This window comes from Protomyctophum bolini, assembly GCF_963924005.1.
Source record: "Protomyctophum bolini genome assembly, chromosome: 18".
NCBI lineage: Eukaryota > Metazoa > Chordata > Actinopteri > Myctophiformes > Myctophidae > Protomyctophum > Protomyctophum bolini.
Window position 1 is genome coordinate 29,634,488 of NC_137879.1, and position 15,334 is coordinate 29,649,821.

Genomic DNA, 15,334 nt, shown 5'->3' on the forward strand with positions numbered 1-15,334 from the left:
TTTTGACCCAAATTGCATGCTCAGTCAGACAGTCAGAGTGGTTCATTATGTCAAGTAAATTAAATCATAAAACATCTCTACTCAGTACCGGCTGCATGCACCACCAAAGCAACGGCTGGCTGCAGGCTGCAACCCGAACCCGCCACGATAAAAAACTACAAACGAGCGAGAGGAGGAGGAAGAAGAAGAAAAAAAAACGCGTCATCGTATTTTTCTCAGACGCAGCTGACGATGTAAACAAGAGGAGGTAATCGAGGAGGGCAAAGAGAGAAAACACAGAAACGAAGAAGGGGGGGGGGATCGGATCAAATTGTTCCGTGCGATTTCCCAAGCAGCAAATGATGATAATAACCGGCGCTCGGTTATTATAAAACCCAACCGCCGCCATGGGGCTCCCCGTCACCATTAAAGTGAATTTCAGGGGGAACGTGAAGAGATTCCTCGCTCCAGACGTGGACACATCGGAGTGGGACTCGGTGGAAGCCTGGGTGAGCAGCCAGGCAGGATAGAGCGCTGGCGCAGTTTGGTGAAGAAGAGAAGGGAGAGAGAAGGCCCCGAAGCCTCGCTTATCCAACTGACTCCCCAGTACGACGGTGTCGCTTGCAAAAAAGAGAGAGAGACAGAACAGATCTAGAACGCGACGCGTTGCTTGTAGATCTGTTCTCTCTGTTTTTGGCAAGCGACAATGAGGCTTTAAGCACAAAACAAATGGACCGTTTGAAGGACATTCTGCCATGTTGTTGCTATCATTGTCAGTTTGACCAAATAATGAAGTCAGTCAGTGTCTCTGTGGTTGAATAGAACACGTTGTATATTTTCATGATCTGTATCTATTTTTGATTTTGCTATTATTAATCCATGATTTCTTTCTAATGATATTTTCAGATTAAAGCTTCGTTCGGGATCAGCCACTTTCAAGTGAAATATTTTGACGAAGACAATGAAGAGGTAAGAAGAAGGGCAAAGTGGTTATTATGGCATGCTGTCCTGTCCTTGCTATTACACAGTCGTACATGTATTATTATTATTCGACTGAATTGAGCTTGTGCTGTTGGCACAATGCAACCATGCTATATCTAGGTTAGTTGTCTACTATTATTTTATGCTCAACACGATTTGACTATGTTGTCTCTCCTGTTTCAGATTTGCATAAACAGCCAAGGTATGCGAAGATAATTATTAAGTCATTTTTTTGTCTTCTCTGTTAATATGCTATATGACAAAAGTATATAATATTCAAAGGTGTACTTTTTGTCTTTGATGCACTCACTGCACTGTTCTTCAGTATTTAAACCATGTCTGACTGTGTATTTACTTTTTTCTCTCCAGAGGAATATGAAGAAGCTGTCAAGGTATTGAATATTGCATAATAATATATACATCATCTCATCCCTACAGTCAGGTTGTATTGTCTTTCTGTTTTTAATAAAAGTTGATTCCATGTTCCAACAAGAGTCATGATGTCACCATGACAAGCACATGAGCATTAGGTACTCTATTACTCAGACATCGATAGATTGATTACTTTATTAACAGTTTGCAGAAAATATCACAGTAAAGTACATACAAGGTCTGCTAAGCAGATAACAAACCCCCAAAAAAAGAAAGCATATGGCTTGTTTCCACTGGGGTCCTTCATATTCAATTCACCGGACTCCTCACGTTCTCGTGAATGGTTTTCTTAAGACACCCGAGTGTCCATGTCCATACTCTCTATTGTAGCTTTGGCTAATTGTACAGAGCTCCAATGGTATGTGCTTGATGTTTGTTCTTTCACAAGCAGAGTGCAGAGAAGCAGGGCAACCAGTTGCACATGAATGTTTACAAGATGAAGGGTCAGGCCTGCGGAGGCCCACTGAAGACGGAGGTGAAGGAGTTAAAAGGGGATCTCCGGCCCGCTCCACCCTACCCCTCCAGGGTCAAGACGGTGGAGAAAGGCACGCAGGTCACCCCTGAAAGAGAAGCTGTAAGGAAAAAAATGCTTATGGTGACATTCTTGTAGAGTTTTATATTTATATACATACGCTTTATGTTTAGCTCCAGTGATATGCCAGCAGCCACCCGGTGAATTTCAGTTTTTTGTGAATCAGTTTCAGTATCTTGTATGGTTTTAAGGACTCCTGTTGTGATTTATGAAATACCTTCACTGTATTTGCCCCACATTTGTTTTTTAGTTTGGGTGAATTGGATTGTATAATACTCGGATAATGAACTTCCATGGTGTTTGCATTCATGTAGTAAACTGTAAATTAAAGTAGAACCAAGCTCTTGTATTTGGATGTCATCATGACCCAAATGCATGCATGCCCTAGTTCTAAAGCATACTATATGTGTGTGTATTATATATATATATATTATATATATATTTTTTTTTCTTTTTAAGCTTCACACATTTGTGTAAAGGCTGTGTCTGTTCTGTGTGACACAGGTGGCTGTAAAGGACAGCAAAGGCAACCGGTCGGAGGATGAACCGCCGCCGGCATGGTTCAGATCTTATATGGAGAAGGTGAGGTTTTACTACTGAAATATAAACACTTAGTAACCTAACCACTTAGACCCTATATTCTTGGTTGACAGGACCAGAGACCCAGGGGTCTATACTAGGCCCCCTCCTCCCCCCCCCCCCCCCCCGCTACACTACACTACAAATAGCTGATCTACAAGCACATTGTGAGCTTGTAGATATGCCATTCATGCCGAATGTTCATGCTAGTGTTCATGTGGTTAATACTACTACGTTTTGTTTTCATTTCTAAAAGTGGCATAAGCCTGTCGTGTGTTGTATGCTCACTTCCAGGCTAGCTTACACGAGCAGTCTGCTCTTCACTCACAGATAAAGTGGAGCACAGAGTAGTTCATCCACGTCCTCACCATGGTAACATGACTATTGGGTATTTAAAAAACAAAACGCTACTAACAACTCCAGATGTGAAGGGTAGTTTTGGGTAGTTATGTTATAATAACGTTTGGTACATTTTGAAAGACATGGGATCCCCATGTTTCCCCATCATCGTCAATGTTATGTCATGTGAAGCTGTAATTTCACTGGAAGCAGTTCGGTCAAAGTTCAACAAATCTGAACTTTTTGTGGAAAATCACCTACGGGTCAACAATCTCTCATCCAATGCAATTTGAGTTAGCTGGCCGTGTGCAGGCACTTTACCTGCTACTAAGGGGTTTTTTTGTATTCACATTCAACCTTAAATCCCCTTCTTCCCTAGTTCAAGGACGAGGTGGTCAAGGAGGTAGTGGAAAGGATGTGTAATGACTTTTCCGGTCAGTGCTGCACCCACAAAGCCACTGAAAGGACCCACATGACCCCCAGGGCCCTGGGTGGGGCCACAGGTGGTGCTACAGTTGGGGCCACAGGGCCCAGGGCTGGACTCTCTACCTCTAATGGGTCTCTCGGCTACACTCCCAACTGCAGCAGCTGCAACAAACTCACTTCCGAGGGCGCCTACAAATGCAGGTAGACCAAGCCCCTCAGATGCTTTGCATTGTGAAAAGATGTGGACGACATTGAGCATGAGACAAAATTTGAACAAATGGAATCTCAAATCCTTTTATGTGTTTTAGGGCTGTCAAACGATGGTTCATTAGTGAATGCTATTAGAATTGTAAAAAAGTGTCTATCCGCCTTTGAACTTGGGTTGTATGTTATAAACCATCTCGCAATTTAGTGTGTCCCCAACGGACAGTGCTGTATGCAGGTCGTTGCTATGTTTGTACTAGACAGACACTTTCATTTAATATCAGATTTAAATATTAATTCAGGCATATTCATTGAGCTGAAAACAGCCAATAATTCAGCAGCAGCAGCATGGCAGAGAGTTCATAAATGAGCTCAGCCGCGGAGAGAATGATCAGCACTTAGAAATCTGAAAAGCCCCATTGGAAGTACTTCGGTTCTTGGTCAGTAAAAGGCAAAATTGTGGAACCTTGAGACAAAGTTGTATGTAAGCTACAGATGGCCTGCCATTTCACATCACTAGCAACATCTTGAAAACATGCCCTCAAGTGAAATTTCTCAAATTGTGTGGCCTAATTCTATTTTAAACCAAAGCATTCTAACTGTATGTAGATTTTAAAAGCAAGTCATCACGAATGTTGTGTCAAACTTGACTGCGTTCATGTTTATGCTCAAATAAAATGCACCTATTACTAGATGTGTCTCTTGTTGTATTGGTTTGCCCTCTTGTGGACGTAATGTGAAATAACACAGGCCAAAAGTTGGTGGAATTGTAACATTTTGAACAGTAATAGATGTTAGAATATATTTGAACTCAGATTACAAACATATTGTGATATTTGATTTTGTCCATGTCACCCAGCCCTACTATTCATATCATTTTTATTTTTTGTGTTGTCCCTCCCCGCCCCTTGTTCAGTGTATGCCCATCCTGCATCCTGTGTGAGATGTGCAGGCATAACCATGACCCCAGTCACAACCTGGTGAGAACCAAGACCCCTCTCTCTATCCCTGAGCATGGGATGTCTGGAGAGTTGAGGTAAGTCAGCCAGATATAAAGAACACACAGGAGAAAATTCACAAACGGATCACGGTCCACTAAATAATAACGTAAGACAAAATGAAACCATCTCATTCTCAAAACACCCCAAAAGCGGAAATACACCCCCAACTACTCTGGACAAGCAAATGGCATGTTATGTCCTATTTGTATGTGTTCAAATTAGGTCATATGTAGACATTTCTATGCAAATGAGAAACAAACGAACGACAAACAAAAAAAAGAACAAACAAACAAAAATCCAATTCACTTCAGAGAGTTGGTAATATTTAATTAAGTGCATTCAGACTTTCCAGTGATCTTGGAAACGGTGATTGTGGCCATGTGAAAGCATCATCATGCCAGATGTGCTTGTGAGAAGATATTACAACCCTGTAGTAGAGAGGCATCAAAAAGATTTAGTTTGTGGGACAAATTGGTCAAAATGCCAATTTGTGTGGGCCAGATTTCTTTGCGCGTACATTCTTTTTTGGACTTCACAGCAATGGAATACGAAATTAAAAAAGGTAGAAATACTCACTAATTCAATAGTGCATTGTATCAGCCAGTTTACAGTAACTGATGCATTATTCTAGATGCTCTTGTCTATGGGAAGAATAAACTTGAATGAAAAGGGTCAACAGGTGGACCTTATTGATTAATATGTCAAACCAGGTTCCCAAGGCGAGGAGACAGGACAGTACGCAAGGCTGAGCGGCAGCGCCTCAAAGCCGAGCGTCGACAGCTGCGCGCCGAGGTGAAAGAGATCAAGAAGAAATTGAGACTTGAAAAGAGGGGCCTGCAGTGGAGCGGGCCTTCTACCTCCGGCAGGAGCAATCCGACAAACATGGCTTCGGCTTCCACCCAGGCCCCAGCCCTGCCCCCGACTCCCGCAGCCGCTCCAGAAACCACCTCAGGTCCAGCCCAACCCCAAGGTCCCGTTCCGGCCCCGGTCCCTGACCCCCAGGCCTCCAGTCCAGAGTAAGCGCCACCCCGGGGAGCGCGTCCGCCAGTGCTGGGCACTTCTATGCCCAGCATGGATGCAAAAAAATACAAAAAAATACAAAAAAAAGTCTTTTTTTTCTCAAGGAAAAAAAAATCCAAATATGCCATCTTTGTAATCTAGTCTGTATGAGTGTATCGCTGGCTGCTCTGGTGGTGGAAAAATGATGGAACTACCTCACTATGTGAAAACTGCTGCTGCCTGCTGCTTCATAGATTTTCTAAGAAAAAGAATTTGCTTTTGAGCTGCAAAAAAAAAGAAAAAAAAATCTGGGATCCTGCTTTTTTGATTCGTAGAGAACAAAAGAGATGGGTCTCATAAGAAACCAGGGCTGTTTTTCAACAATGCTCTGTGCACTTGAAACCAGGGATCCCGGGGTCTCGCACACCTCCTTGGTGCCAACTATGGCTGCCTTGTTTCTGGATGAAAATCTGCCCGACGGCACCCGTCTGGAGCCCGGTACCAAGTTCATCAAATACTGGAAGATGCGGAACTCAGGCACTATCAGCTGGACCTCAGAGACTAAGGTACCCCCCCCCACACCCACCCCTCCACTAAGCGGACAGGCTCTTCTATGCCACTGTTACTGCACTCTACTTATTTCATCCTCTAACAACAGATTTCTTATAGATTTCTTATCCAACCTAATGCCTCTTCTATCCTTTTTGTCTGAGCCCATCATGATTGTTTTTAAGTTGAGTTGAATCTGTATTTGGGTTTCAGTCTTTTGTTTCGATTTGTTTTTTTGTTGTCTTGTCACTCTTTCTGTATACATCCCCCTCCCCCACACCATCCCGGTGCATGTCGACTCCGTCCTTGTGTGTTCTGTGCTCGTGTGTGCCGTGCTCGTGTGTGCACGTCTGTGTGTCCGTTATGGTTGGTTACTCCTGTTGTGTGTGTTTGTGTGTCCATGTGCCCCATCCGCCCCAACCCCACCCTCCTCCACCCAGCTGAAGTTCATGTGGGGTAACCTGGGCCTGGCGTCGGAGGAGAAGCGCGAGGTGGCCGTCCCCTTGCTGCAGCCGGGACAGGTGGGCGTGGTCAGTGTGGCTTTTGTGGCCCCGGTGATGGAGGGGACGTACACGTCCCATTGGAGGCTGGCGCACTGTGGCGCCCAGTTCGGCCCGCGCGTCTGGTGCAGCATCCTGGTGGACCCCGGCAGCCGCGACGCATTCGGCCATCAGAGCAAGAGACTGGCAAGTCTACCCCCTCCCACTGCCACCACAACCACCAGCCTGATCATCATTGCATTAGGGACGCAACAGTTTAGAAAATCATAATCGGGCCCGGGCTGCCCTAGCGGTCCGGGTACCTTGGCTGGTAATCCAGCCTGACAGCGTGTCGCGGGTTTGAGTCCCGATCCCGACAACCTTTGCTGCGTGTCTTTCCCCACATCTCTCTTCCCCCTTTCCTGGCAAAAAGCCCCCAAAAATATCTTAAAAAATGAAAAGAAAATAATAATCAGTAATCGATATGTAAATAAAATAATCAATAAATAATCGAGTCATTATAGACTAACCTTCAAAATAATGTGAAAATAACCGATGTACAAGCTCAACCACGCGCTGCACATTGTTGTGAGCTTGTAGTTTTCACAATTTGTGCACGACACCGTTGTGCGACAAAGTATAAAATAGGGCTTATTGGTTTAAGTGGATAATCGAGCCGTTGATATAGTATACATTACATTTTTAAAGACTTTAGGAGGCTAGGAGCGCTCCCAAATCACAATGCATTAGGAAACAATCTCCCCTATTTAAAACTACTTGATGATGATAATGGTAATGAATGATTTTATTTGAGAATATCCCCCATAATACCATATCCTCATTGTGTGCGTGTGTGTGTGTTATGTAGACAGCACTAGAATTGCATTGTATATAGTCATAGCACGCCATAGTAGTATATATGTATAGTTTATATGTATAGTTTCATTATATAGATATTCCACTGTTACTTTCTTAGCTTACGCATGTTTCATGATAAATGCTTTAATGTGATGTATTCCCATGCTTTTGTTCTTGCTTAATGTAAGTCGCTCTGGATTAAGAGCGTCTGCTAAATGCCTAAATTGTAAATTGTGCACCAGAAGGAGGAGATGAGGCCAACAGAGAAGGAGGAGAGGAAGAGGTCGAGGGACAACATGCTGTCAGTAGACCTCACACACAGAGATTACTACTTCCCATCAGTTGATCTGCTCACTGCACAGGTACACACACCACGGCAGACACATGCGCATTGCGCACACACAAACGTATTCCTGTAAGATGGAATGTGTCTTTGTAAGTTTGTATGCGCTCAATGCCTCAGCCTTAATAAACATTACACCTATTTTGTGTTCCAAGGACCTGCTGTCATTTGAATTACTGGATATAAACATTGTGCAAGAGTTGGAGAAAGTTCCTAACAATACTCCAGTGGGTAAGTTAAATGTGTATAGTTATTGATATGGTCTTTATCTTTTTATTTTTTTGCTTAGTTATAAATATTAAGCACTCTGGTCATATTTGCTCCACCTCTTTGCTAGATTTGACACCCTGCATGTCGCCCCTGCCCCATGATGCACTGGTGTTGGAGAAGGTCGACCCTCCACTCACGAAAGAGAACACAGAGGTCAAAGGGGTCAGAAACCTTTTCGGTAAGTGGGTGTGCTACAGCAGAGCATGTTACTGTGCAGTTCATGTTCATGTACATGTTCATAAATCTGTGGCTGATGGTGTAGTGATATTGCAGGGAAAAAAGCATTTGTGCTCGGTAAAGCCTTCCCTAGATTTACATATTTTATAATCAATCAATATCCCTCCATATATCCTTAGATAATCCATAAAATACTGCAAATTTAATAGTACTAGAATTCTTGCGCGCCTCTGGCGCCACACATTCCGTGTTGTTGTTTCTCCGGGCCACGCGTGTGTGTCGCAGTGTGATCCGATACACACACACACACTTATGGCTTCCCAATCATGCACCTGTAACCCAACATGGATTGTACAACATGGACGTGCGTGTCACGTGATTGGGTGTAGTCAATCGGAAGACGCAATGTTACATTATATGTTGATATTGGCGAAAATAAAGTCAATATAAATATGCAAGCACGTTGAAGAAGCCTATGTTGATGCCAGAGCACAGAACAATGTTGCGCGCGGGGCGCCGTGGCGTTTGGAGATAGAAGTGGGAGCAGTGTTAGCGTAGCGCAATGCTACAGAAGGGGGAATGTATTTATGATGTCCCGTGTGTTTTGATCCAGGAGTGAATGTAGGGCCCCAACAAGAAGCCCAAGTGGAAGCTATGAGCCACGAGGAGGGGGACGAGGAGATAAGCGGAGCCCAGTTTCTCTGTGAGACTGTCATTCGCTCCCTCACCCTGGAGGAGGCCCCTGACCACAAACCACCTGGCAGGGCCGCGCACAGCGTTCGCACAACACGGGGTAAGGGCCAGGGGCCAATAGGTGGGATTTAAGCCTCTCATTAACTCGTGTTATTAGCTCTGAGGAACCTCCTAGTATTTTAATATTTTCTGGTAATTTATTGTAGTGCTGCACAATTAATCAAAAAAAGGTTGCGATCTAGTAGATTCAGACACCTATCTCATTTCTAAATTTGAGCGAGAATCGTGCAGCACTAGTTGGCTTTAAGTCAGGCACTTTGTTGTTGTCTGTTTAAAGCCACGGTAGTAGGTGCCACATTTTTTATGTAGTAAATTAGTAATACATATTGAATCATGATCTCAATTATTGTGGAGGAAAATCGAGATTCACATTTGAGGAAGAATCGTGCAGCACTAATTTATTGTTAACTGCTTAATTTGGACTGCATCCCCCTGAACCGGATGCAGAACTAATTTGTGTGGATCGGGCATCTCTGGCAGGATTTGAAAGAAATATTGCATCTGCATTTCAGAATCAGAATCACTTTATTTGTCACTTTCTCCATGTACTTAGACATAGAGAATATGAAATACTGTTTCCCCTCAGTCACTTAGTTGTGGTGCAACATAAAAACAACAAGCCTATTTAATAAACATAAAAAGACTAAGACACAGCATAAACAATAAACATAAAAAATAACCCCACTATATAATGAACTATGCATTCACGCATATGGTCCCTCGTGGGCCCTCGTTCACAATCAGTTGAAAACCCCTGGTCTAGAAGCATACAGCAATTGCATACTGTTACACAGTGTAATCCAGCATATTATTCATAATAAATATGATAATTATTATAATGTACAACTGTCTGTGTGATTAGATTACACAAAGGTTTGCTTTTGAGAACAGTAAGAAGTAATTCTACTTTTCAGCAAAGTTAATTGTTCAGAACCGGAGTGTCTGCTGTGGTGGTCTGATACTATTCCCCTGATAGCGAATGTGAGCACATGATCCTGTTGTTGTCAAACATGTTACTTTATGCAGCGTACAACAGTCATAGCTGTAGGTCTATATAATGATGTCAATGAACACAGTATTGCGCAAGGAGTTTACCTTTGACCATTGCTCTGTCAATATATTCCAGGACTGCAACATTTACTAAGTAATCAATGTATTTAGTGTACTGTATAGTATACTATTATAATTCTAGTTTGTTCTGTACCACTCTATTCTAGAGGAGAGGAGCTTATCAGAGTACTTATTCAACTTTGCAATATTCTACTCCAGTGTTCCAGGGCACACTGGCACGCTGTGAGACAAGAAGTTTAGGTGTGTGTTTTGTCAAATTGCTGATCCTTTCTTTCCTCCAGTATTTCCTGCTGTATCTCGAGGCCCTGCCCTCTTCTTTGAGAGAGTGCTTGAGGTTGAGAAGGCAGCGAGGTTACCGGGAGCTGAAGCCGAGATCAGCGCTGTGAAACTGGAGTGCGTGGCACCGCCTCCACCATACTTGCATCTCCATCAGCTGCAACACCTGCCACAGCAGAAAGAAGACAATACACCTGGTTAGATTTATTTTTTGGGGGGTTCATAGACAAGAGCATGTCACATTCCCGGTGCGTCACTTTGGTAGTAATTCATCTGTGGCGTCTCAAAGATAGGACAATATTTATTATTTACATATACATGTTTTTCCATTAGAAGTTCTTCTGGTGATGCCAGAGGTTGAAAACCTGCATGTCAGCGATCATCTGATGGAGGAGGGTGAGGCTACAGCCGTGGCTGAGAAGGAGAATGACACTAAGGACGAAGATAAAGATGATGATGGTGATGTTGATGGAGACAAAGAAGAAGACTGGGATGAGGTGAGCGGAAAATAGCAGCTTGGCTTTGCCTCTCTGTATGTGTCATACCTATGTACAGTGTGGAGTGGACACACCTAGTCTGTTTTTCTATTTTCGGCATGGTGGTACGTCACAAAACATCTTTAAAAACCTTTTCCCTTCTATTCACTGCCTCCCCGGTCAGTTGAAAAAAGACTCACTACTTAACCCGTCTGTATCCCCTCCCGTCATCTTCAGGTGAGCAGCCAGGCGTCCTCGCTCTCGTCCTGCGACGATTACATCATAGTCCTGCCCGACTGCTTCGACACCAGCCGACCGCTGGGGGATTCCATGTACAGCTCTGCCTTGTCGCAGCCTGGCACTGCGGGAGCTACCCGGGAAGAGGAGGAAGATGAGGAGGAGGAGGAGGAGGAAGAAGAAGAGGAAGAGAAGGAGGAAGAGCCATGCTCAGAGGAACTGGACGATCCAGAGGGCCTGGAGGAGGCGGTCGCGCTGCCGCCGCCCCCCGTCCAGCCTGTCCACAGTAGCGTCAACCAAATGCTGTGTGCCTCACAGACCCTGGACGCTATCACCCTCACCCCAGAAGTGGTGTCCCCGCCACTACCCGGCGACCCCATTCTGCCTCCGCCGGCTCTCTACTCGCCTAGGTGTGCTGGTCTGAAGGGATATTTATTTTTGTTAAAAACCATACACTTCTATACTAGCCCCCCCCCCCCCCCCCCTCCTGTTTTTTTCTGCGCCATCTTTGCCAAAAATAGCCGACCTACACGCTCACAATGCATCACAAGCCTCAGCATAGGGTTGCTAGGGATCAAGTGGTTAAATCATTGGTGTTACCTAGTGACTGTGTCTGCCGACTCTGCCTGCATGGTGTAACTGAACTGTTGATGGTTGTGTTTCAGGTCTGAGGCTCTGTACCTGGCCGAGGACCCCAGTCCTCCAGTCTGTGGAGCATATGAGCCACGACAACCGGCCGTCCACCTAAATAGTAAGTTCTGCTTCAAATCACTACAGTTATTTGCTCACCCCGGTGGGAGCTACTTACTATGTTGAGCCTGGTATATTGGGACCCAGTAGTCCATGATTTTCTGAAAATGTCTCATTCCCCTTTTTTCAAATGCCAGAAAGTCCCCCTCTTTATATACAGTATATTTTGGGGCAGTAGTAGGCGATCACATACCTGTACATCCCTTACAGTACCCTTCTAAATTTGGTGAGACATTTAAGGTGTAAACATCTCTCTCCAGTGTTGGTAATCCACCAACACTTTCGTTGGTAAAAACCAACTAAGCTACCATACCTACCTACAGTATATTGAACTATCATACAGTTTCGTCGATTTCTCTCTGACATACATGTATCTTGTGTTGTGTTGACTCCCGCCAAAGAGGAAGTGTTAGGTTTCGATCTCTTCTGTAAAAACAGGAAATAGCCTACTCTACCGCACATCCCGAAAAAAAGCCCCTTCCTCTAACAGTGCTTTTGTGTTCTGCAGTATCGTCTGGACTGTCACGCTCAGCGGGCTCAGCATCCAGTGCCTTTGAGACCTACAACCCCAGACCCTGCAACGCTCTGCAGCCAAGGTACCTGGACGCCATAGCATAGCGTTTCATGCCATGTGTGACGTTCACCATACATCACATTCACACAGTTAGGCATTTGTGCAGCGCCAAAGACTTTAAGCCACTTATACCCTATATTGCCGGACCAGAGTCCCCTAAAGGGTCTATACCTTTTTTCATTCAACAACAAATCTCTTTGCCAAAAATCTACAGGCTCAAAAGTCAAAACACATCACGACATCGTCACATCGTTGTGACGACTGTGACGTGTTTTAAGCTTGTAGATCGGCTATTTTCAGCAAATGTGTGCCTGTTATGACATGTCCAGAATAGGGATGCTAGGGTTCATGTGGTTAATAAACAAACAAAAAGTGCACCAAGAATTATGCAAATGTAACAATTTGTATGAAACCGAACCGAACCGAAACCGGATCACTGATTTACAGAACACACTATGTAGTGTGTTCTGTAAAGCAAAAGTCTGTAAAGTCGTTCTCAAAGTGGGGTTTGGGGGGAGGGAGGTGTTCCCAAGAACAATTTCATTTCAGAAAGAGAATGGGTCCGAATAACTATTCGCATCACTCTCTTTACCACTGTCCTACTGTACACTATAGACAGTTGTATAAAATGATTTGCTGAAGCTAATCTAAAACCTTCCATTGTCTTGTGTTTGTGCGCTAGGGGTCAGGGAGGCATCACGGAGGGACTGGTCAAGGGGGCTCTCTCGGTGGCAGCGTCCGCTTATAAGGCTCTCTTTACTGGACCCAACTGCTCTGTACAGGTACAACCTTCTGAAACTCCATAGCGTTTATTTCACTCTTGAGAGTGTACAAATGGAACGGAACACGGGTCTGTTTGGTTCCATTTGTACACTCAGAATTCAATGAGCACAGAAGAGGACTTTACTATGTGTAGGCATTCAACTGAACTTCTTATCCAGAGTGAGTTGACCTCATCCTTCCTTCCTTCCTGTCCTCATCTCGCCCCGCCATCGACTGCTCTGACTGTCACTCCATCTTGCCCTCTCCTCTCCGCTTTCTTCTACACATCTTTCCCTCCTGTTTTCTGGTCTGTAATCTCTCTCTCTCTCTCTCTCTCCCCTCTCCTCCCAGCGGGGGGTGGATCCAGCGGCAGCGCTGGTAGCAGCACCGGCCAAGCAGGACCCCTCCATGATGACGGTGCTGCTGGAGATGGGCTTCAGAGACCAGCGGCTCAACCAGCGGCTACTGAGGAAGCACGGCTACAGTCTGCTGCACACCGTCAACGAGCTGGTCCAGATGGCCGAGGAGAACCAGAACCTGGTGGCAGACGCCCACCACTAATGGAGGGGGGTAGGGGCAACTGGAAAGTATGGTGGAGGAGAGTGGTCGGGTGGGGGTGCATTTCATCTGAGATGTCAAGAGGAGATTTGCTCTCTCTAACTAGTGAATGGGGGTGGGGGGGGGGGACTCCACAATGTTGTTGTCTTTGAGATAATTGACTTTCTGTTTTGAAGGAAAAAAGTATTGAGTTTGTTTTGATGCTTTATCTAATACCATTTTTTATTTTATGATGCCTTTGAATAGGTTTGTTTGCAGCAAGTGTACTGAAGCTTGGTCCGTTGAGGACGGTGTCACTTGACATAAGAAAAGACAAATATAAGAGGAAGAAATAGGGTTTTCCTCTCCATGGCGTGTCCATGCGCAGCCTCTCCTTGCCTGTAGATGAGATTCATACAAGTGTTGGATTTAACCACACATTTGTTTGTAGATTTGGGTCAAATCTAGGTAGCTTAAACCTTCCCCCTGCCTTCCCTATACCTGCACCATATAGCTTTATGCCTTGGTCAAAAGGACCAGAGGCTTGTGGTGGTGGACCTTCCTAGATCTTTCCCCTTTGTATGAATTATATGGCTTCACGTTCTTCTTGCTCTGTAAAATAACGTCATCAATAAATAAATAGGAACAGAGATGGTGAATATTACTGAATGTCAGCAACAGTTTAAAAAACGAAATTGCCCCGTTAAAGCCAGCTTTATTTTAGGGTACATTGCTGGTTCTGTTCCCAGGCGTCTGGACATTAAGTTCAGCGCGTATGGGACAATGACCGAGCAGGACTTTCCAACTCTTTATTTTTCTTATTGTAGTGAATCTTGCCTAAACAATGCAATCTCTTTCTGTATCAGAGTACTGTTATTTTAGATGTTGACGTGTGGAATGTATACTAAAATTATCCAAATGGATCACTTTGTTTAGACATATGTTTTCTACAGCGCCTGCATGACAGGTTAAGCTTGATTTATACTTTGTTGCATATACGACACCATTAGCTGATGGGGTATAAGCATTAGAGAGAGATGAGTAGTGTTTCTTGTGGTCTTTAGCACAGTCAACAGTAGACAACTTCATGTCATTCACAAAATTGCCTGCATTAATATCCGTTGTTGTCACTCAAGAGCCAACTACAACAGTCACGCAGTTTGCAGCATTAACTGAACCAAGACCTCTTATCAGAGATACATTCCCAAATTTCTTAATGGAACCAAGTTTATTTTTCATGTTTTTGTGAATGCTGATCGAAGATTTACTGACTGATGTCATGTTTGATGATTTTACATTCTTTGTGTTGTGTGGGAGCATAGATTTAAATGAACATATGCCTGTTATGTTTGATTCCTCTGCCTTTGTGTGTATTGTATGTTTGTTAGTTTTTTGCTTTAAAATATTGAGTGGCTGAGGTGTTTGGAACCATTATGTTGAGGATTGTTACTTACCTGTGGTGTAAATGGATCATGCTATAGAGATATACAGTATGCTGAATATATTTACTGTGCTTGGTAAATGGATCTCCTACCATAGAGTGTATATGTTAAAATATCTGCTATACTGTCAGTTCGCCAATAAACAATTTGCACAACACTGTCTCTCTTAAATCGTTTATGATTCAGCACACTTTTATTGCAAATGGATGCTATACATTGTGTTCCAGTTACACCATGAACTCAACAAAAGTAGGTTAAAGTCTGAATGTGTGCACTTGACTGCGAAATGTGCTGTTCCTTGGAGCAAC

The 15,334-nt window shown here is 44.0% G+C and overlaps 1 protein-coding gene across 1 annotated transcript; it reads left to right on the forward strand.

Moving 5' to 3' along the window:
- The first annotated feature begins 232 nt into the window (after positions 1 to 232).
- nbr1a (NBR1 autophagy cargo receptor a) lies at positions 233 to 15,183 on the forward strand. Its single transcript, XM_080788499.1, has 22 exons — positions 233 to 488; positions 886 to 948; positions 1,144 to 1,162; positions 1,330 to 1,352; positions 1,784 to 1,966; positions 2,429 to 2,506; positions 3,222 to 3,469; positions 4,389 to 4,508; positions 5,184 to 5,489; positions 5,879 to 6,038; positions 6,462 to 6,707; positions 7,604 to 7,720; positions 7,857 to 7,932; positions 8,039 to 8,149; positions 8,762 to 8,941; positions 10,254 to 10,445; positions 10,582 to 10,745; positions 10,962 to 11,371; positions 11,627 to 11,712; positions 12,220 to 12,307; positions 12,968 to 13,067; positions 13,399 to 15,183. Exons 1-22 carry the CDS (start codon positions 387 to 389, stop codon positions 13,606 to 13,608), a joined length of 3,282 nt encoding a protein of 1,093 aa, XP_080644625.1. The 5' UTR covers positions 233 to 386; the 3' UTR covers positions 13,609 to 15,183.
- Positions 15,184 to 15,334: the final 151 nt, after the last annotated feature.

What these genes read in the sequence shown, in the direction of transcription:
- nbr1a (XM_080788499.1), top strand. Translation starts at nt 387, where the DNA reads ATGGGGCTCCCCGTCACCATTAAAGTGAATTTCAGGGGGAACGTGAAG. An exon ending in TCACCCCTGAAAGAGAAGCT is followed by an intron (nt 1,967 to 2,428) that starts GTAAGGAAAAAA and finishes TGTGTGACACAG; the next exon opens with GTGGCTGTAAAGGACAGCAA. An exon ending in TGCAACGCTCTGCAGCCAAG is followed by an intron (nt 12,308 to 12,967) that starts GTACCTGGACGC and finishes TTTGTGCGCTAG; the next exon opens with GGGTCAGGGAGGCATCACGG.